Consider the following 23,804-nt stretch of genomic DNA (forward strand, 5'->3'; position numbering starts at 1 on the left):
TTAAATGCATAGATTTAAATTTGAAGAATAAAAAAAAATCCATATATAAATTACAAAAAAGATGGCACAAAATTGAAAAATTTAATTCTAAAAAGCAGCTCTAAAAAACTTTTCAACCTTCATAAAATATTTTCATAACTTTTGGGTTGATACATGGACTTACAACTAGTGGAATGACACCTCTGTCATGGCCTGAGGGGGTCTATATTGCTTTTACAGGCATTTAGCGACATTGATGAGGGTGGCAGGAACCCTGCCACACATAAAACTACACATGTGCTGACTTGCTATACGGCATGCGTCACTCCCCCTTACCCCCATCGTTTATAAGACGAAAGTCGATGCGAGTGTCGCTAGAAAACTCAAAGAAAAACGTGCAATTACTGCGATCATGGCAGAAGCCGATTCAGTTTATTTGCGTGCATCACAGTGAAGACTTGACAGGAGTGCTGAAGAATGAATAGCTTTCTCACTTTATTATCCTTTAAAAAAAAAATAAAGTGATTCCAGACCACATTTTTAATCCTATTTATGAAAGCGAACAAACTAATGGACACATTGTAGCCATATAATAACTTTAAATGACTTTCTGTACAAACTAGTTGTGCTTAAAAGTGGAGAGCATTAAACTTGCATTAAAAGTCACCTTGTACAAAATAATCTCTTTGGAACACACTGCAAAGCTCTTCAAATAAAAACAACCTGGAAGTATGCACTTTTCAAAGGTACCGCGTCATTGGATGAAAAATGCAACCAAAAAGTGGATACAAACCCAAATATTTTCATTCGCTATAATTTCATTTTCTAATCAAAATAAGACCATGTGTCATATTTACATACTTGCATAAGTTGTACTTGGTATCAACACCTGAGCACCAAAATATAAGGCATGTGGGCGGCAACTATTAAATTACATGAATTATTGCAGCAAAAAACAACATTTATGTACATTTTTAAGCTTTAAGTGTGGGAGCACTCATATTTACAGTACAATCGGAGGTTTGGGTTTAAAGGCAAGGAGGAACAAGACCGTTTTTCTTTCAAAATAAAAGTTCAAGTCAGTGTTTTGAAGCGACCCGGATCAAGCATCAACAATGCTCAAAAATACATACAGTGTGTCCATACAAGTGATGCAGCTGTGTCTTAAGTCTTGCTTGAGCGTGGCCACTTTGGATCTTCTTAACAAAAAGTGCATTAAAAAAAAAAGTCCATGAAAAATGGAAGTGCAATAGTCAAAATGCACAACTTTGGCATGTGTGTCAGTGACAGGCTCCGCCTCATCTGAAGCCTTGATTGCATTTGGTGTCTAAAAAAAAAGGACTAAAAAAAAAAAAAAAGACTGGGACAATACGGTTTGTTCCTGTTTGTGTTTGTGTGTGAGTGAGACGATGGCTTTGTGCACTCCAGGTAGTCATTGATATTTTTTTTTAAGTCTGCCATTTTTATATGTGACTCAAGGAGTCACTTCCTGTTGTGTGGATGCCTCAATCCATCATGTCCTCCTTGGAGAACTCTCTGGATTTTCTCTTAAAGAAGCCCATCTGGAAGAGGAAAAAACAACAATTTGGAAGTGCAAAATCATCCTCAAAAATGTTCATGCGAATTAAAAAAAATACATGTGAAGTGAAGTGAAGTGAATTATATTTATATAGCGCTTTTCTCTAGTGACTCAAAGCGCTTTACATAGTGAAACCCAATATCTGTATTCTATTTTTCCTTTGTATACAGAAATATTGATTAGATATTGTTGTATTAACTGTCGTAAATAATAAACTTTGCATGCAGTTGCAATTCCAAACGTTAGCAGTAGTGTATGTGTATGTATAGTTTATGTATATATATATATATATATATATATATATATATATATATATATATATATATATATATATATATATATATATATATATATATATATATATATATACTAGGGTGTGTTGCCTAGCTAGGAAGTAGTCTTTGCCATTAATGGGGTCATATTATGATCTTTTTACTACATTCGAAATACATACATAACATATAACAATGGTTCTTTGTTTAAAATGTTGCATGAATTATGTTTTACAGACCGTCTTCAGGCCGCTTTCTGATCGTCTTGTCAGGATGCGCCATTTTGTGGGCGGTCTTACCAATGTGTTACCTAGTTGCGCTACTGAGCTGTTGTGCAAAACTTAATAGTGTTAGTATTCCATACTGTTGTTATCATCTTTAGTATTAATGCTGACTCAGCAGTTTGCTTTTTAATGCCATTGCAACATTGGTTGTGTTGCTGCTACTTTGTGCCATACACTGGTTCATAAACAACGACTTGGTTTTGTTTTTATGAGTTCAAAATACTAAATGCTAATAGTGCTAATACTTGTTCTAAGCAAGAACTACCTTCCAAAGAGCAAAGATGACCAGGGCTAAGATCAGGAGGCCTATCAGGATGCTGAGGATGATGATCCATATAGGAATTCCTCCTAAGCTCTCCTTGGTAACTTGGATCTTCACCTGATTGGCAAACAACACACATCATTTATATACATACAAATGCATACGTTCTCGGGTTGTATTGTTGTTGTTATGGCGTCATAAGTGCAAAACTGTGTTACAGTCAAAACAATAGTTTGACTTGCTGAGAACATTTTTGAAAAACGCTGACTCACACTTCTGGTGCTGTCACTACTGCTCAGCACAAACAGATCTGTGTTCCTGCTCCCCAGAGTGGTGTTCACCAGCATGTACAGACTAGAAAAGTCAGCCTGAAAGACACACAAAAAAAATCTAAGTTGGTGCAGTTCTTTCCTACCTAACTGTCATCAAAAAGTACTATCAATTGACAATGGCAATAAAAATAAATTGTGTAATGTGACCACATTTACTGCATTATGTAACAATTTTCACAAGGAAATGACAATGTGTCGACCAATCAGAGACTGCAGTGCGCCAGATTCGAACCCATTATGTAGCATACTGCACCACTACTGTTGGTATCCCAACTGAAAAGTCTGAAAGGGGAACTGCACTTTTTTTTGGAATTTTGCCTATTTTTCAAAATCATTATGAAATACATGATGACAGATGGATTTGTTTCAATGCATTCTAACTTGTAAATAAATGTAAATAAAAGTCTGCTTACAGCGTACCCAATGGGAGGTCCTCCATTGCACCATAAAACCAAATAAATAACCATCCAAAAAACGGCAATAATACCCCATTTTTCATTTTGTGCCTTGAATATTAACAAAGTATTAGTGATATTGTTATTATAGGCGCTAACGCAGACCAACGATTTATAGCAGCGCCCCGATCACTACCGTGTGTGCCTATGTTTACATCATCGAGTGGCTTGCTACTTTCTCGCTCCCTTGCTTTTATTTTAGATCATAAATCATGCGTCTCACCTGGACAGAAAAAGTCTGACTAGGTATTCCGACAAGTTGGTACACTTTGACAGCCATTTAGGACCCCAAAAAGGCGAGAACGACACGAAAAGACGCTTGGTCCTGCCCCTCCACCCCGTTTCTTTGTGAGGATTATGAGATATTCTTCATCTAAATAGGAATATATGAACATTCCAGCAGTTGGCAACCTAATGACAGCGGACATTGTACAGTATGCAATGTTTTATTATGTTTGTTGGCTCTCATGAAGTATGCAGTGAGTAATAATCAGTGATGAAATTTTAAAAAAGCAAACTTTTTATGATGCGTTCTTGAAATTAATGCACCGCGTATGCTTAAAATGATCAAAATACGCACATATTAAATGTTATTATAAATGTTCCCGTTACTACAGTATATTTATATCATGTATATAAAACACTAATGGAGGTGTTTGGATGTTTTTTTAAGGGTTCAATAGGCAGAATAAAGCGGCTCCCATAGGCTCCATTGTAAGTGAACTTTTGATATTTCATATTTAGAATGCAAAAAAAACAAAAAAAACATCCATCGCCTTGTCTTTCATAATGATTGTCAGCAATAGGCAAAATTCCAAAATAAGTGCAGTTCCCCTTTAAAGGACAATAGAGATGTGTGTTTTACAACTTTTGATAATATGAATGGCAAAAATGGGGCACTGTACCACCATTTCACCAGGTTCATGTCCTACACAGTCGGCCCATTTCAATCACTCTAATCTGGGGGGCTTTCAATGCAAACACTCCACAGAATACCTCAAGGCTAACTATTCAACTTCTTTGTTATAGTACTCTACCACATAGATCCAGTCATGCAAGAGATTAACCACTTTCAAAAGTATTTTCGGATCACCTGTCATAAAAAGGTACTTCAAATTGGGCATGCCTCACAGGTAACCATCCCACTTCTGACACCTTTAGTCACATAACTCTGTAAAATGCAGATTTTAACTCAGATTTGGGCCGTATGGCTCAGATGGTAGAGCGACTGACCAGAAACATGAGGGTTCCATTTTCAAATCCAGCTTTCGCATTCATAGTCACTGCTGTTGTGTCCTCGGGCAAGACACTCCCTCCACCTTGCTCCTAGTGCCACCCACACTGGTTTAAATGTAGCTTAAATGTATATATTGGGGTTCTCAATGTAAAGCGCTTTAAGTCACAACAGAAAAAGCACTATGTTAATATAATCACTTCACTTTGACTTTGCTGTCCACTAGCAAACACAACCCTTCTCGTACAATACCAGAGCAGGAGGTATGCCAATGTTTGATAGCCTTACCAACCTTCGCCTAATGGCTAACCATCCCACTTCTGACAACATTTATCACACAACTATGTAAAATACTGATTTGAACTCAGATCGACTCTCCACTGTCCGCTAGCAAACACAACCCTTCTGGTACCATTGTGCTGCAGGTGGTGAGCAAACGTTTAATAGCCTTACCAACCTTTGCCTAATGATTAACCATTCCACTTCTGGCACCATTTGTCACAGAAATCTGTAAAATCCAGGTTTGAACTCAGGTTGACTCTCCACTGTCCAATAGCAAACAGTATCCTTTTGGTACAATACTGCAGCAGGTGGGACGCCTTACCAAAACTTCGCCTTACTGTTAAAGGAGCCATAGGTAATAATTTAATGTCAAGTCATCATTAAATGGCCCTGATATGTCAACATGTTTTAATAAATCATGTTCTTTTCGAATACCTCTATAACTGATAACAGTAGTTCAGCCGGGATATTATATTTACAGCCCCGAAATCTTGTTATTGTTTTAATTTCGATGTCCCTCCCTCCACTGTTTTAACAAATTGTGTCACATCCAGGTTGCCAGTTACGCACCGCCATCTTCGTCTAGCTACTGCCACTGGTAAAGTTACTAAACATGTCAAACCTTAGTAAATCTAAAAGGCGTCGTTACGATTCTCAACTTATTCATGACAAAGCCAGGAACAAAATGAGGATTTGTATCGGGGATCCTTTTGAAAGATGGAGACGATTGAAGGCGGAGAAGATTTTTTCATCTGACGCAAAACTTGCTAATATCCTCCTTGATAGGTAAGTCAGGCATTTACGTTTTCTTATTACTTGTAATAAATGGAAATGGACATTTCGTATGTAAACTAAATTGTCCACTACAGTCTATAACAAAGACTAGTATGTTCGTGCAACGAATGCTTTGATGGTGCTTCTAGTGTAATGCTTAGCATGCTAGCCCAGTTAATGACACATCGACATATAGGCTAACAACATATAGCCTTTATTTCGTTGTGTATTCCAACTGACAGGGCAAAATGTATTTTCAACAGATAAAACCTATGTGGATATGGGTAGTGTCAGTGCCTATTTCGTTCTCAATATGCTGCTACGCTGAGGAAATGTGTTCCAACATTAGCACGGCTGTCACCATGGCAATGTGAAACGTATGGAGACAGATAAATCAAATGATTAAATAATTTCTCATTCGTGTAGCCTTTAGGCATACCTTGGTAAAATGTCTCCTCTTTAATTTTGGCCGTACATTAGGCTGCTAAGTATGCTGTACTTTTTTTCCACCAGTATAACCATTGTTAGAGTTGGTTGTAGTTTGACAATAACCATATGATTGCCATTTGTTGTGATATTGTACGCAGGCATGACATACTTCTTCCTGAAAATAGACTAATTTCTGTGTAAAGTGTGTTGGTTAGAGATTTGTTATTGACAAAACGCTATTCAGCTATTATGGTCCCAGCACCTCAACCCCTAGTAAGAGGCAATGGAAGTTTGAAGTTCCTTGGAGTAGCCCAGTCGATCGAGCTGGATTCGGCTGCGTATCTGGCAACCTCAGTCAGGGAGAGAGGGAGTGGACTACAGAATTTTGACTGTGATTGCAGTATCACTTCTGGCCACATTATAACATGTGGCACCTTTAACCATCCCATTTCTGACACCATCTTTTAAAGAACACTGTAACACCCAGACTTAAACTCTGGTCTATTGGTTTGGCAAACCTGTACATTTTTCACTGTCTGGTTCCCCCCATTAGTTACATTCCCTATGTGGTTAATAATACTTAATCTGTGGGATACCACAAAGGTGGCTTTGATATTGGCTTGTCTGTAGAAATGCAAAAAAAAATAAAAAAATTAGCAGATTCAGGTGTCATGTAATTCCAGTCATCGGGGTGTTTTCGGGGTCTATGCCAATGGTACCCTTGAGTTTGGGCTTCAAAACCCTGAACATTGTCAAGTTAATAAAATCTTTAAGTACCTTACCACTGCAGTTTCTACCGCAAAGTTTGGTTGCCTTCACGTTTCACGATTGCCTCATGGCTAACCATTTCACTTCTGAAATTTGTCAATGAATCTCAAAGATTAGTGCACTCAACCTGGGCTTTGCACTTTGAACCCGGGTCTCTCGAGCTGAAGGATCTGTAAACTGTCCACTGTGGTTGGTACTTCAATTGAGGAGTATCATAATGGGTATTTTGATACATTTTTGACAGTGGAAATGAAACAAAAAAAAAATCAAAACGAGGCGCATAACATAAAGGCCTCAAGGTTAACCACTCCACTTCTTACACCATTTATCCCAGATATGAACATGGATCTCCTGGGAGAAAACCTTGAATTGAGTCGACCACTTAGAACCATATCACTGCGGTTGGTACTCCAATGTCTGACTCATGTCGAACCATTCCACTTCTAATGCCAATTTGTTACAGAACTTTAAGGAATGATATCCTTCACCAGGATTTGAACGTAGGTCTATTGGGTAGATTGGATACAGTGCCACAGCAGTTGGTATCCCAAATTTGCTCGCTTCCGCAACATTTGATGTTACAAAACTGGCAAACTACAGCATTACCGTATTTTTCGGATTACAAGTCGCAGTTTTTTTTCATAGTTTGGCCGGGGATGCGACTTATGTGTGAAATTATTAACACATTATCGTAAAATATCAAATAATATTATTTATCTCATTCCCGTAAGAGACGAGGCGAATGTCAGCAATCGTCACACACACGTCAACCAATAAAAATTCGGCGGGGGTGGATCATGGCAGAAGTGCATTGTGCGTCATCACAGAAGTGCATTGTGGGTCATGGGATGCTACCTGCTACTCCGTCCGTAGCTATAAAAATGGATCATTTCAACATTGGCGGTAACTTATATAAACTGAGAAGGGCTGAACAAAAATGGCACCAAAAAGGAAATCATATACTGCAGATTACAAGCTGGACGTAGTGAAATATGCAGCAGAAAACGGCAAGAGGAAGCGGCGCATAACTTTGGAGTTGGCAGAGTTGTTTAGAAGCGACACAGAGGAAGAAGATTTCATCAGATTTAGTGATTAGGAGTGACAGATTGTTTGGTAAACGTATAGCATGTTCTATATGTTATAGTTATTTGAATGACTCTTACCATAATATGTTACGTTAACATACCAGGCACGTTCTCAGTTGGTCATTTATGCGTCATATAACGTACACTTATTCAGCCTGTTGTTCACTATTCTTTATTTCTTTTAAATTGCCTTTCAAATGTCTATTCTTGGTGTTGGATTTTATCAAATAAATTTCCCCCAAAAATGTGACTTATACTCGAGTGCGACGTATATATGTTTTTTTCCTTCTTTATTATGCATTTTCGGCCGGTGCGATTTATACTCCGGAGCGATTTATAATCCGAAAAATACGGTACCTGTCAGAAAAATAAATAAATACAAATTCTATTTCTTCCACCCACCTTGATGAACGTCGGCTTCCACACTCGGAACGTAACGTTGACCTGGCTAACCTTGGCTTCTGGGATGAAGCATTTGAACGATGTACAGGGAAGGTTTTCACAGCTCTACGGAAACAAATCTTTGTGAGGCCGGAGGGAGATTTGCATTTTGCTCACAAAAGAAAAGTAGCTTTTTCACCCACCAAGAGGAAGATGCCTAGCGTTTCTTTGTTTGGGTTTGGTTTTACAACATCTGGGTTGAGGTTGAGAGGGTTGATCAAACCAGCGGCGTCGCATTTCACCTGCAAGGAGGACAGATGTCAATTCTGACGCAAATCTCTGCCGTTTGAGTCTACGTGCGTGTGATGGTTCTCACCTTCGGGCTGGTGACGATGTGTGTCAGGTACAGTAGGTAATTATTACGCGGGGACAGCTGAGGGTAGGTCACCGTGAGGTCAAGCGGCGGTGTCACCATATCACCTGCCTTCTCCACCTGGACAAACGAGAGATGCAGCATTACCTAGAGAAGGCACAACCAGGGCCGACCCCTGGCATAAACACCCTATGCCAATGTTCAGGGCCACAACCCCTAGGAGGCCAAATGATCATGGCGTTTATTGAATATGTCATAGTCAGCTCCACATCATACATGTAGTACATAATATACATACATATCTCCAGTGAACAGTCTTGTGTCCAATGGCAATATTATTATTTCACAAAAGAAAAGAAAATTAAATTAATAAAATACAATTAAATTAAATTAAATTAAACATATCTCAACAGGGTAATAGGAAGAAGTATAAACTTTTGTATAAAATATAAACTTCAGTAGCTGATCATCAATGTGGTTGTTATACTCAGTGCAGGTGTTTGCTCTTTCCACATTAATGCAGTGATTTACCTCATGGATACAATGATACTTTGTTTCTGCTAAACTTCTATTCAGCAGTGAGCCAACATATCCTTTGTAATCCTTTTTGTCCGGTTTGATAACATTGCGGTCGCATCCATTCAAAAGCCCACAGACGTGATTGCGAATTTAGCGCCACTTTGAACGCTACCATTGTGACAGATTCACAGCCATATTTCTAAAACGACCGTACTTTGTAGGTTTATATTGTAACCGAACATGTTCCCCAAAGATATAATGTCTGAACAACATCTGTTTTTTCACAGTTTTTGACAATTTATTGTATGTTCTTCTTTTTTTCAATTAATGCCGAAGCGGCTAGCAGTTTTGAATCAGCTCGGTAGCCGATATCACTCTTTTCTTTCCTTTTCACCCTATCAACCTATTTTATATATTTTCATATGAACTTTGGACATTATCTATAAATGACGTGACTATTGAACATATTGGATTGAATTGAAATTAATTGTTCAAATGTGATTATTTCTAGTGAATATGAATCTTTACTTGTAAAATATGAATAATACTGTACATTGTTTCATAAGATCTAATTATAAATGTACTCGAACTCAAAGGTGTTGGTTGTTTCTCTGTGCAGAACCATACATATTATACAGTCCCTGCTGGCCACTTCATTAGGTACACCTTCACAAGCTTCTGAGATGCACTCAAATTAATTTTGGGCATCCACAAGAGGTCCAGTGGGATACATTGTGGTCTTTTCTAGTCATACATTCAGTTCAAGGATACAGTTTTGCATACAACTGTCGCTCAACTCTTTAAGCACAGAACTAAAGGTGCCATCTCTACAGTAGGGTCCCAAAACCATGAGAGTGATTTGTTAAACTATTTTCATTATTATTGATGGGCTTTAAACACTTCATAGGTCACTAAAATACTTTAATTATTATTACTTAATCTTGACTCTTTTCTTACTGGAGCTCATTGGAATGTGCAGGTGTACCTAACTTGCAAGAATATACAGTAAATCCCACACACACAATGGCCGCCAGTTGACAGTTACCGTATAGCTGATGTTGACCTCCTCGCCGATCATCCAGGTGTCGTTGAAAACACTGGAGTACTGCTCGCCCTCTTTCACCACCACGTGTTCATCTGCAGGTCGCCTGGGAAGTGACATACAGTATTTGTGTTCAGAAAAAAGAATCCTTAGTGGCAAATACGCTAACAGCCATGGGAGACGCACTAAGTGGCTACCATCCACACATGAAAGTGACAGATTGTCAGGAATCCTTAGAAAAATGTACGCAATAAATTAGCTGTATTTGTTCTACATGCATTTCAATTGAAGGGATATTGCAGTAAAAGCACGGCCTTAGCAACTGTGTAATAGTAAACTCTAAGTACTTGTTTATTTATTGATAATATTTACTATGTATTTATCATTATATTACTATTATTATTACAGTGTATTCTATTTATTGATATTGTTTGAATAATGACATGCATTGCCTGTCCTGATGGAATGTTTGTTGCTGGACACACGATGGACTTTGGGAGAAGTGGAGGGTCGTGTGCCTGGCAATTCTTTCAGTCAAGGATGTTGAAGACATCTACCTATTCGGACCCATGATAACAGGACATTTGCTGATTATAGTAAGCATTGCCCTGGTGTACCGACAAAACTTTGGAAGATGCTAGCAGCCGTTTAAGGAACCCCATAGCTGCCACAAATGATTGAAGGATTGGCAGAGCTGTGTACTCAGACTTTTGTGGTTTCTGAACTAAATCGCTGACTGCATAACATCTCGGAGAAGCTGTCAACTCTGCAAGGCAAAGTTATGATCCATTTGAGGACCAGCATTTGACAATTACAGTTAAATGTTAAAATGTTTTGCTCGCTCAAACACATTCTGGATTGTGTTTTTCCGCTGGAATGGCTCGGCAAGGTCGATGGTACGAGTCAACCCCAAAGAAGTTTTAAATTCCTCGGACATACACCTGTTGTTTGTTGACTTTTGTTGAACTGACTGGCTGCGAGACCACCAAGATCAAGAGACAAGTGACTCTTCAGGCTTACGTACACACACGCACATCCATGGTAAAACACGCCACGTCACACACGTACCCCACTCTCCCACAACAGAGCAACACCCTGGCTGTCCGGCCACTCCCCCCGTTGCAAGTCTGGAGTTTTGTGTGTGATAATATTTGCTCATATGTGCTTTGCTCAAAGTTTTTTTCTGGTCTCAAACTGAGCCTCCACCGCCCATAGGAGCTTAGTTTGGGATTTGCTATTTTCTCCTCCTTTCCCCCCATGTTTACCTTTATTCCTACCTTTCTACAGACACAGCCCTTGTGGCGCCCCATCAGTCTTCCTGTTCTGTCTTTCCCTGTATACTGTGTATTGTATGTCTGTTCTTGGACAGCTTGGACTGAAAGCAAATGTTGTTGTACTTTTCAAGTGCAGTGACAATAAAGATCTATTCCATTCCATTTTTACACATTTTGTTTAATACTAAAATACTATATTTAAATAAAAACAGAATATATATAATTTTATATTTTTACAAATAAAATAACTATAATTTCAAAAAATATAATATGTAGACATTTTTTTTTCAGATGGGCCACTGCAGTAAATGTCATAACGGGGGGGGGGGGGTCGCAACTTACTGCGAGGTTTGTTCTCCCAGGAAGCAAACGGACTATTCCGGGCAGGACTTGAAGGTAGGAACATGTTTATTTTCTCAATGAATCCTACACAGGACAAAGACCGGAACCAAACAAAAGAAAAGCGTGCCGTTCACACGAAAAGCTAACAAACAAAAACAACTTAAAGCAGGAAACATCGAAGCTAAACACTTAACATGGACTATGGCATGGAACAAACAAGACTTACTGTGGCATGAAACAACTAACACTTTCGTGGACACGGCATGAATCGAACAACTAGCAAAAACTTGGGATTGGACATGAAAACGAACAGCATGAACTAAGCATGAAACAAGCAATCGCATGACACAAGCAATGACGCCAGGCCGACTGACAGGCAAAGACAGGCTTAAATACTGGTCTCTTGATTAGAGCAGGTGCGTGTCCCGAACACCAGAGGCAGGTGAAACTAATAGGTCGCCATGGAAACTAAAACAAACAAGGGTGCACAAAAACAGGAACTATGGAGTCTTAAACTAACAGAAAATAACAAAAAACATGATCCAGACCACAGATCATGATAGCAAATGCATGGCCTATGCAAACTTGTGTAATAATTCAACCCTGATAAATCGTCAATTTATTATATTTATTATTATTGTATTAATAATTATTATATTTATTGGAGTAGTTGTTCAAATAATGTGTAAATGTATGCATGTGTATAACTTGTGTATAAATTTAGCACCGGCAAACTGCAGTTTGTATTTGTATTGATATTAATTTATTTTATTTTAGCATATTTCTTCTATTACCAGTTTAAATATTGACATCTAAAACACTTTATATTTAAATATTTAAAAAGTCACTTTTTTTTTTTGGATTAACACATATCAAGTAATTGTGGTTTTAATTGTGAATAAATCCAAAACGGAGAGCATAATATTAAAAGAGCCATATGTAAGAATTGCATTTCAAGTCACCATTAAATGGCCCTTTTATGTCAAAAGACATTAATAAATCATGTTCTTTTCAAATACCTCTATAACTGATAACAGTAGTTCAGTCGGGATTATGCTCATTTCAAAATTAGATTTCCAGCCCCGAAATCTTGTTATTGTTTTCATTTTGATGTCCCGCCCTCCACCGTTTTAACAAATTGTGTCACATGCAGGTTGCCAGTTACGCACCGCCATCTTCGTCTAACTACTGCCACTGGTAAAGTTACTAAACATGTCAGACCTTAGTAAATCTAAAAGGCGTCGTTACGATTCTCAACTTATTCATGACAAAGCCAGGAACAAAACGAGGATTTGTATCGGGGATGCCTTTGAAAGATGTAGACGATTGAAGGCGGAGAAGATTTTTTCATCAGATGCCAAACTTGCTAATTTCCTCCTTGATAGGTAAGTAAGGCATTTACGTTTTCTTATTACTTGTAATAAATGGAAATGGAAATTTCATATGTAAACTATATTGTCTAATACAGTCTATGATCTTGTCTAACAAAGCCAGTATATTCGTGCAACGAATGCTTAGCATGCTAGCTCGGTAAATGACACATCGACATACAGGCTAAAGGGGAAATATATGCCCGTTAGCCTGTATGTCGATGTGTCATCAAACTGACAGGGCAAAATATATTTTCGACAAATAAAACCTATGCTGATACGCTAAGGAAATGGGTTCCAACATTAGCACAGCTGTCATTGCAAAGTGAAACGTAGGGAGACAGCCAAATGACATGATAAAATAATTCCTCATTCGTGTTTGCATATTGTGAACTACATGTACCAAGTTATATGGCAATCTGAAACGTTTGAAACAGTAGTCTACTACAGGCATACCTTGGTAAAATCTTTCCTCTTTAGTTTTGGGTCGAGCTAAAGTCGGTTGCGTATCTGGAAACCTCAGTCAGGGAGAGGGGACTACAGAATTTTGACCGTGATTGCAGTAACACTTCTGGACAGATTCTTCCTTTAATATGAACCAAAAATGCAGTGGATTGAGTTGGACAAATTTGTAATAATCTTAGTTTTTTTCCCCGTCACAAAACAAGACGTATCTGCAGGTGGATTTTAATAAATGTGTTTTTGTATCATTGCTTAGTGACAACAAGGTTACACATTGTGGGAGAGCAACGGATCTTTTCACCCCCTAGCAACAGTAACCATGAAACAACAGCATTGTAAATGGGTATCGTTCAGCTACTCACACAGAAAATATGAGGCCAGCCTCATACTTCACAGGGATGGTTATGAGCACCGTGTTGTCATGGAGCGTGGAGGGCAGCTCGTCACTGTCGCTGCAGGAAAACAATGCATGATGTCGTTACTTCTCTCCAAACGCGACAGGCTATGAACTCACCTTGTGGCCGTCACGTTGATTTGGATGTTGTGATGAATGTGATTAGGATTCACCTCAAATTTGACTTTAAAAGTTTCCTGTGCACAGTACATCACAGAGTGTCACATTTTCAGTGTTAAGCGCGTCAAAACCATCATGTACAGCATTTTACACGTTTTGTGTATGTTTAAAGTCGTACCTCCACATTGCTTCCCAGGAAGGGGTATCCCACCGCACACTCCACTTTTGTGTGATTAAGGGTGCAATCCTTCTCCGGCTGGCAATGCAAAAATGAAAATAGAGTTTAGAAAAACTCGCAATTTCTCTGTTAAATTTTTATTGTTAGATTGTTTCAACTTGTTTATTTACTTTACTTTTCTCCTTTCTTCAATCAGTCTTTTCTTACACATTCTCTATTCTTTCTTGTCTCCACACTTAAGCACCTCAAACCTCTTCATTGAGTAAGTTCAGCGTCCTCCTATTCCTTTTTAGTAGAGGTCAATAATACAACATTGATGCATACCTTTCACACTTCTCTGTGTGCTCATATGTTAACAAATGTTAATTTGTTTAATAATTAAAAATATGCCCATCCATCCATTTACTACCGCTTATTTCCTTTGGGGCCGCGGGGGGGCGCTGGACCCTATCAGCTACAATCGGGCGGAAATATGTTTTTATTTAACATTTAACAGTGAGCTGATAATGATAACCGTGGTGCCAAGTCGTTATATTTGATTTCTTACAATTGCTAGTAGACTATGCATGCAGTTGCAATTCCAACGTGTTAAATGGCAGTAGCGCAAAGGCTCCTGTGTGTTGGCTAGTCAGGAAGTAGTCTTTGCTATTAAGTTCAATCTAGTCTTTTGTTGCACCCTAAAAAGTGTTTATATTGTAAGTATTGTATTTATTACACACCAGCTGTTTGATTATAATGTGCATCTTAGTTCTAGTTTTTATAACCAAATTTCGAGATGTTGAACTCGCCATGTAAAATTGCTGATGCTCCATAGCATGTCTATGGCAGATCCAATGTTAATTAGCGTCGACCTCCCGTATTGTGAAAAGTGGAGCTTTACTGTACGTTCAAGTGTTTTCCATCAGCAAGGTGTACGCTCGAGTGATTTCTATCAGGCATACTTGCTTTGTTGTCATGGAAAATTGGTCAATGACAACAAAGGCATTGAAATTGTCACACTGTGGTGAGGGATGGCTTGTCTTGGTTTTTTCTGTCTTGTGAATTACATGTTTTAGTTTGAAAAGTAACTCCTCTCGTTTCAGGTCACTTGCCCTTCCTTTTTTTGTCATCAGTCTGACGTCATTCCTGATCCCTGATTGTTTCCACCTGTTCCCCATTACACTCATGTGTCTTATAAGCCCACGCCTCCCTTTGTTCTGTGCCAGATTGTCTCATTTATTCGTGCCTCTCTAGGATCCTGTACACTCCTAGCCTCGTCTCTTGTTTTAATATCTTGATCCTGAATTCTTTCGTAGATATTTTGAGTTTTCTTTTTCTCCTCCACAGCAGAGTGATTTTGTGTTATTTACAGCCGAAGTGGTGAGTTTTCAGTTTTTCTTACAGTTCTTTCTTTTCCTCAATTTTTTGAGTGACATTTTTTGTTAACCTTTTTTTTAGATTAGAGACAGGGTAGAAGTTTCATAGCCATTGTTTCTCCCTCCTGTTGGATCGTTTTTTGTTTATAATAAATTTCATAGAATATACGCCGCTAAGTATAGTTCGTTATTGTTTGTGTTTTCCTCCTTTCGGAGTGATTTTTGGTTGTTCCTTTTTGTGGAACCTTTTTCGCCGACTAGTCTAGTTATAGCCTATAGTGAATTGCCCTGACTCTGGAGGTGAAAGGAAGCTTTCAAAATAAAAGCCTGCCGGATTAATCCCTACTCTGCATCTGAGTCCTATCTTTTGACCAAGCCTGACAGAAATATGGCACCGTTTGATTTAACGTAAATCAATATTTGGTCAGTTCTTATAAAAGTACCAAATTCGACACCCATCCCCAAACACAGGACGGCTTTGGGGGCATAAAGCCAAAGGATTTGAATGATATCCAATAGTAGTTTTTGTTTTTGTTCACTTATTTTTGCACTATTGACAATTGTTTGTAATAAACTAAGACAGGGGAATAAATGTTTTGTTTGGATTGTTAAATAATGTAATATTTTTCACAAATAAGTGTCTTGGTAAATGTATTTTTTTGTTGGCCTAAAATCTTTGGTGTGTGTTTTATTGATGAAATGATTGAAGATAAAGGCTCTTGAAAACATCCAAGTAAAAAGTATTGATTTGGCGATACTGGCCGTGTATGTACTCGGTATCGGATCGATACAAAAAAAATTGTGTGAACAAGTGGTGTTACTTCGCACGTGTTGCTATGAATGTCAAGAACAAATAAACCCATAACCGTGACCACATGCAAAATGAAGGTGCCAAAAGGCATCTCACCTCAACTTTGACATAGTTGATGTTGGGCGTGAAGCTGACAACCACCTTGGTGTTGTAGGCGTTATCTTTGCTGTTTCTCACTTGGATGTTCACGTCAATTTTGTCCTTCTTGGCTTGGATCACCATGCTGGTACAGGACAGTAAGAGAAGGGGAGATGAGCGTCATTTATGTTTTCACCACAAGGGAGCAGTCCTGCACCACACAGGTTTTTCAGACTTGGCCTTTCTATACTACTATCATGTTAACTTATGAAATAATATGCATGGTTTAATGTGAAAAATAGTGATTTTGTCATGAACTTACCTTTTTACACTAGGCTCTGCTTGAAGAAAGAGGTCAGCGATGCACTTCTGATGACTCCCACAGTCCACTAAGGGAATCTACAAGAAAAAAACATCAGATCGTTGCTTAACTGATTTGATAGTCAAGTAGCTTTCATTTGGCAGATTTTGTCACAGTAATTTAGAAAATAAGTCCACCTAAAAAATAAATAAATGGATCAAGGACAATAAGGTAAATCCACTATAATATATCTTAGTATATCAGCAAAACACATGAAATCATGGCAAAACAAACAAAATAATGTTTTAGTCATGCCGGCACTTTCTATATTACGTCACTTTGTTCAATTACTGCATTGTAAAATATCATCGTTGTGTGGCACCACTAGGATCGGTCCTCTGACTTATACTGTTTCTTATGTATGTCAATGATGTTACTATAGTTTCTAAACTGTTTGAGTGCATTTTATTTCAGACAATTGTTATTTCCAAGTATTAAAGGCCTACTGAAACCCACTACTACCGACCACGCAGTCTGATAGTTTATATATCAATGATGAAATCTTAACATTGCAACACATGCCAATACGGCCGGGTTAACTTATAAAGTGCAATTTTAAATTTCCCGGGAAACTTCCGGCTGAAAACGTCTAGGTATGATGACGTTTGCGCGTGACGTCAATGGTTGAAGCGGAAGTATTGGTACACCATTGTATCCCAATACAAACAGCTCTGTTTTCATCGCAAAATTCCACAGTATTCTGGACATCTGTGTTGGTGAATCTTTTGCAATTTGTTTAATGAACAATGGAGACTGCAAAGAAGAAAGCTGTAGGTGGGATCGGTGTATTAGTGGCTGGCTGCAGCAACACAACCAGGAGGACTTTGAGTTGAATAGCAGACGCGCTATCCGACGCTAGCCGCCGACCGCAACGATGATCGGGTGAAGTCCTACGTCGCGTCGTCGATCGCTGGAACGCAGGTGAGCACGGGTGTTGATGAGCAGATGAGGGCTGGCGTAGGTGGATAGCTAATGTTTTTAGCATAGCTCTGTCGAGGTCCCGTAGCTAAGTTAGCTTCAATGGCGTCGTTAGCAACAGCATTGCTAGGCTTCGCCAGGCGGTACAGCATTAACCGTGTGGTTACAGGTCCAGAGTTTGGTAGTATTGTTGATCTTTTGTCTATCCTTCCAGTCAGGGGCTTATTTCGTCTGTTTCTATATGCAGTTAAGCACGATGCTATCACGTTAGCTCCGTAGCTAAAGTGCTTCGCCGATGTATTGTCGTGGAGATAAAAGTCACTGTGAATGTCCATTTCGCGTTCTCGACTCTCATTTTCAAGAGGATATAGTATCCGAGGTGGTTTAAAATACAAATCCGTGATCCACAATGGAAAAAGGAGAAAGGGTGGAATCCAATGAGCCCTTGTACCTAAGTTACGGTCAGAGCGAAAAAAGATACGTCCTGCACTGCACTCTAATCCTTCACTCTTATGTTCCTCATCCACAAATCTTTCATCCTAGCTCAAATTAATGGGGTAATCGTCGCTTTCTCGGTCCGAATCGCTCTCGCTGCATTGTAAACAATGGGGGAAATGTGAGGAGCCTTTCAACCTGCGACGTCACGCTACTTCCGGTACAGGCAAGGCTTTTTTTATCAGCGACCAAAAGTTGCGAACTTTATAGTCGATGTTCTCTACTAAATCCTTTCAGCAAAAATATGGCAATATCGCGAAATGATCAAGTATGACACATAGAATGGATCTGCTATCCCCGTTTAAATAAGAAAATTTCATTTCAGTAGGCCTTTAAAGATGTGTTAGAGGTGGTTCAAAACAAATTGATCAAAATAAAGATTGTTTTATGCTATTAATCATGAATACCGGTACTGTAAAACTAATAAGTACATGATGTTTTTGTAGTGGTAAGAAAGGTGCGGATGCCTCATTATATGTCAAAAGAGTTGAGGTTCAAAGAACAAAAGAGATATAGCACTTTACAATAAACAAAAAAAATAACATTGAGTGGCAGAATGGCATTTTACTTGTTTCAAGGCAAGTCACATTCTGTTATGTGACTATATTCCTATTTTCAGTAACATATATTTTGGATTAGAGTATATTTTACCTAAGATTAGCAAAATCTAACATAGTAAGAAAAATGGATCTCAGGTATTTTATTACATATTAATCTTGCCTTGTGTTGTAAGAATGACATCACAGCGAAATGATTTCTGATTGGATGCACTGTTTAACCCTGTTTCCACCACGCAGTACTGTTTAGTCCAGTTAGGTATGCAACCTAGTTTTTCCGACACTTTTATTGAATTTAGTACAGTATGGTTAGTTTGTGTAGGGGGGTTTCCATTATATTCTTATCAACGACGGAGCAGGAAGGGACTAAGACCTGTGTGTCAAAGTCAAGGCCCACGGAATGAATATGACCCCCGGGATGATATTTGATTAGTTTTAGAACCGGCCCGCAGGTTCCAGCCACCTGCTGCTGTTTTGCACGCACCAATACTCCATCAGCGTTGGCACTAGGAATTTTTAAAATGGGGCCCCAGGGACCTCATCTAGTCATAAAAATGGGGTCCCACAGTAAATATTTGGGGTCCCACTTTTTTTGTAACCGTTTTATAAATAAATAAATAAAATTAAATAATAAAAAATATATAAAATATATAAAAAATATAAAAAATAATAAATCATATTTTGAAAATAAATGATAAATGTATGCATTATCCTGTTATATCTCACATTCTATATTGTGTTTTGGAAAAAGGTTGTCATAAACGTTACTTGATTAATTTAAAAAAAATAAGACAAAAGAAAACACATTTTTATGCATATGTACATTTATTTAGTTATAAACATTCATTCACTTTCTTCTTTACTTCATGGATCTAAACTTTACTGCTGCCGGTATTTTTTTCTATATTTTTATTGTAATATTTTCAGAATGTGTTTGTTCTATTTTTGGGGAGAAGCGGACCTGATTACAGTAGAATGAAATATGAAAACAAATCCACAAGATTCCAGATTAGTTAGCTTTGTCAGCGACATGCTATGTTGCTGCTATGATGTTAGGGTAGTTTCTTTAGCCATCCCTGCACAAACAAGATGAGAAAAGCTGAAATCTACCACTTGATTGAACTCTAGATTTCGGAAGTGCTATGATCTTTCGGGAACCAATTTTCAAAAGTTAATTATCAATACACCTGCATCCCTTTAGAAAACGGATAACCTGCACACTAAAAAACACTGGGTTATTTTGATAACCCAATTTATGAGTTGCTAGTGTTGAGTTATTTTTATGAATAGCAATCCATTTTTGGGGTTATAAGGCTATTATTTTAACTACATTTCTGGGTGTTCAAAATTATGAACCTTTTTTTGGTTGTTTTTCAACGAGTAACGCATTTTGGGGTAAAAGGCTTTTTTTTATTAAAAAGTTACTTTTTTCTTGAAGGAATTTTATTATGGATTAATCTCATTAATAACTCAACATTAAGTTATCATAACTCAACTTTTTGGTTAAATAATTCAACGCAAAAGTTGGGTGGAAAATATTAACCCAAAATGTTGAGTTCAAATAACTCAAATAAGGGGTTTGTCCTTTCTGAACCAGCAGTTGGGTTACAATTGGGTTATTTTTTAACCCAACATTTTTTAGTGTGTGGTTAAACATAGGACTCCTCTTCCTCCTATCCAGGAGATCACAAAAAGCCGCTGCCTGACCAGGGCTCAGAAAATCTGCAGAGACTCCTCCCACCCCCACCAGGGACTGTTTTCACTGCTGGACTCTAGAAAGAGGTTCCGTAGCCTCCGTAGCAGAACCTCCAGGTTCTGTAACAACTTCTTAAGACTCTTGAACGCATCATAATAATCCCCTCAATTCCCCCAAAAATGGATTAACTCGCTGGAATATAAAGACAATACAACATACATCCATAAACGTGGATGCATATGCAAAAGTGCAATATATTTATCTGTACAGTAATCTATTTATTTATATCTGCACCTTATTGATTTTTTATCCTGCACTACCATGAGCTAATGCAACAAAATTTTGTTCTTATCTGTACTGTAAAGTTCAAATTTGAATGACAATAAAAAGGAAGTCTAAGTCTAACTGCTGTGGAGTAAATCAATCAATTAAAATGTATTTATATTGCACTTTAATGCACAGGCATGTTGCAACACAAAGTGCTTCACAACAGTAAGAAAAACAAAAAAACTAAAGAGAAAAAAAAGAAAAATACACATGCACAGACACACACGCGCACACACAGCAATATTGACAATAACAAAACATGGCATGGCACTAAGGATTGAGGCGTTCAGACTGGAAAATAAATACAAAACATATTTTAAAATGTTTTGAAAAATAAAATATAAATAATACATTAACATTAACATTAACATAACAAAATCATAAAATAGTGAGAATAATACTAGCAAAAATAGAAAGAAATAAAGAATAAAATAAGAGAATAAAAATTAAAAAACCTAGTTAGAGTTCAGTAAAAAGCCTGATTAAAAAAAAAGGTGCGCCTCTTTAAACTCTGCTTCTGCTTAATCTTTTTGACCATGTTGAATTGCGCAAGTGTGAACATGTGATGTACTTCGAAGTAACACCGTTAGGCAGGTTTAGAAATTAACTAAACCTTTACCACTTACACATGCAAAAAAAAAGAAGACTAAAAGCACGAAAATGAGAGTTTGTGGGGAATCAATTTAACAACGTTGTCTTGCAAATGCACACTAAAAACGGCCAAAACAAAAAATTAGAGAAAACTCTTGTTTTTCAGCGATGTACAGTAGTATTGATGCTTGACTGTTTGTGCAGAGGGTGGTCTCTAGTGTCCAGTGCTTCATCAACATGAGCAGTGAAAACGAGAAAGAAAATAAGGTTTTGTGTTTGTTTGCACGCCTGAGTAAAAGGCTCCACATGCATGACCTTAATTTCCTTGCCTTTTGTTTTCCCTCCCAGCAGAGTGTTTTTATGGGTCATAGTCCTGTTTGTTCCCAGTCTCAGGCTCTCTCTGGACCCTTCGAGACCTACAGCATGGGTCACTCCAAGTATGGACCACAGGCTAGAAAATAATACGACTAACTGGAGCTTCCGTTTGGTGATTTCCCCTTTTCTGTCTGAGCAGGGGTAGCTTCCTTTTTATAACAATAACAAGAGAGGAGCCAATTTGCTTCTCTGCTCGTCATGAAACGAGCAGAAGCATGACTTTGCTGAAGCCTAATTCCCATATCAGGAGGGAAATAATTGCCCCCTCTTTATCTGGACACATCACTCACCACACAGAAATGATTTAGAACGGGAGTGTGGGAAGACGCGATTGTTGGTGTTGAAACTTTTGAAAAATGGCAGTCAGCTGTTACTAGGGCTGATGTTTGGGAACAGAAACCAGGCTATGAAAAGGAAGGGAGACCAAGCTAAAAACGTACCGTCTTGTTAATGGACGTGGGCAGGCTTTTATCCAGGACCGGGCCTCGGTCTTCCTCATCCAGTCCAAAGTCCAATGACACCATGAGAGGGTCTCGGAAGTCCAGTCTGGCCTTTTGCGAGAAGAGAACCACTTATTAGTATTTTTACTCATTTGCATGCTAAACCAATGTGGCCTGCTCCAATATTAATATAATATTACACCATACACCAATCAATCAAACGACAAAGAAATAGACTAAACACAAATGTCCACTGCAGTGGATGCTGGTTCTCAAGGAAAGTGCAGAGATACTAAAAGTATATTTTTAAACCGTGCAATCACTTAGATTTTAGCTCGGGTTTTTTACCATTACTTTATTGTTCTATAAAAATGTTTTGTATGTTTTACTCTGCATGGTGTTGCTACTACTGTCTTGTGTACTGCATGTTGCTGCTATTGGAACTTGGATTTACCTGATGGCACACGCAATTGGGATCAATAAAAGTCATACAATTTAATTGAGAACTTTTACAATGATTGCAAGACGTAGTCAGAGCAGACCTGGCATTTGTAAAGCTAACATGCATTGTGGTGTTTAAAGAGTGTAGATGAAATAGGGACAGGGAGTAAAAAAGAAAATGTATACATATTTATTATTCATAAATAATAAAATGTAAAATACAATAAAAAAACATATGTATTTGTGTGTAAAACATATTTTAAATCTGATGTAATATTGACATACCCTATAAAATAATAAAATTATATATATATATATGTATATATATACACACAAATATATAGTCAAGGTTTCTGTGATTTATCCGTTATGCAGTGCTCAATACCGGGGTAGAGCGGAATATACGTTAGGTCAGGAAAATACACAGATGCTATTCCATCCCTACAAGCCTGTTTCGCAGGTTTCCCTGCTCTTCGGGGGATTTTAAATCCCCCGAAGAGCAGGGAAACCTGCGAAACAACAGCCGTGATTAGGATGGCGCAAGCTGGGGTCAAACTTGCAACCCTCAAGTTGTTGGCAGGGCCGCTCTACCATCCGAGCCACGACGATCCATATGGATTTAATAAATATCTCCCTGTGAAATTTTAATTAATAAAATGTTAAATATTTTGTATAAATAATAAATAAATAAATGGGTTATACTTGTATAGCGCTTTTGTACCTTCAAGGTACTCAAAGCGCTTTGACAGTATTTCCACATTTACCCATTCACACACACATTCACACACTGATGGCGGGAGCTGCCATGCAAGGCGCTAACCAGCAGCCATCAGAGGCAAAGGGTGAAGTGTCTTGCCTAATAAAATTAGAATGTAATGCTTTTTTTTTAAATACATTTTTTTTGTGTGAAAACTATTTAAAATGTTATCGAATAGGGGCTTACACCATACAATAATAGAAATAACATATAACAACGACAGATGGCCTGGCACTCTCTGCAGTTAAGTAAACAAATATTCCTGGCTTTTTAGGATAGGATAGGATAGACTTTTATTTATACCACAATGGGGAAATTACATTGTTGCAGTGTTGCTAACTGCATTGTACATACAATTTTGTCTGGATACTGTACAATACAATTAGCTACAATATATGCTCCCCTCTTATAT

General features: G+C 38.0%; 1 protein-coding gene across 2 annotated transcripts in view; it reads right to left on the bottom strand.

Annotated features, from left to right (window-relative positions):
- Positions 1 to 398: 398 nt before the first annotated feature.
- Positions 399 to 23,804, bottom strand: part of itga1 (integrin, alpha 1) — a 195,057-nt gene continuing 171,651 nt past the window's right edge. For both annotated transcript variants that reach the window (XM_062031220.1, XM_062031219.1), the window contains exons 18-30: positions 22,195 to 22,305; positions 16,757 to 16,833; positions 16,453 to 16,579; positions 14,191 to 14,268; positions 14,013 to 14,089; positions 13,861 to 13,950; positions 10,054 to 10,156; positions 8,493 to 8,609; positions 8,320 to 8,418; positions 8,138 to 8,242; positions 2,649 to 2,744; positions 2,380 to 2,493; positions 399 to 1,541 (exon numbers count right to left, since the gene is read on the bottom strand). In XM_062031220.1, coding sequence (XP_061887204.1) covers positions 1,485 to 1,541; positions 2,380 to 2,493; positions 2,649 to 2,744; positions 8,138 to 8,242; positions 8,320 to 8,418; positions 8,493 to 8,609; positions 10,054 to 10,156; positions 13,861 to 13,950; positions 14,013 to 14,089; positions 14,191 to 14,268; positions 16,453 to 16,579; positions 16,757 to 16,833; positions 22,195 to 22,305 — 1,251 coding nt within the window. In that variant the 3' untranslated portion in view covers positions 399 to 1,484. The remainder of the gene's footprint in view (positions 1,542 to 2,379; positions 2,494 to 2,648; positions 2,745 to 8,137; positions 8,243 to 8,319; positions 8,419 to 8,492; positions 8,610 to 10,053; positions 10,157 to 13,860; positions 13,951 to 14,012; positions 14,090 to 14,190; positions 14,269 to 16,452; positions 16,580 to 16,756; positions 16,834 to 22,194; positions 22,306 to 23,804) is intronic.

Source organism: Entelurus aequoreus, linkage group LG21, assembly GCF_033978785.1.
Source record: "Entelurus aequoreus isolate RoL-2023_Sb linkage group LG21, RoL_Eaeq_v1.1, whole genome shotgun sequence".
Taxonomy (NCBI): domain Eukaryota; kingdom Metazoa; phylum Chordata; class Actinopteri; order Syngnathiformes; family Syngnathidae; genus Entelurus; species Entelurus aequoreus.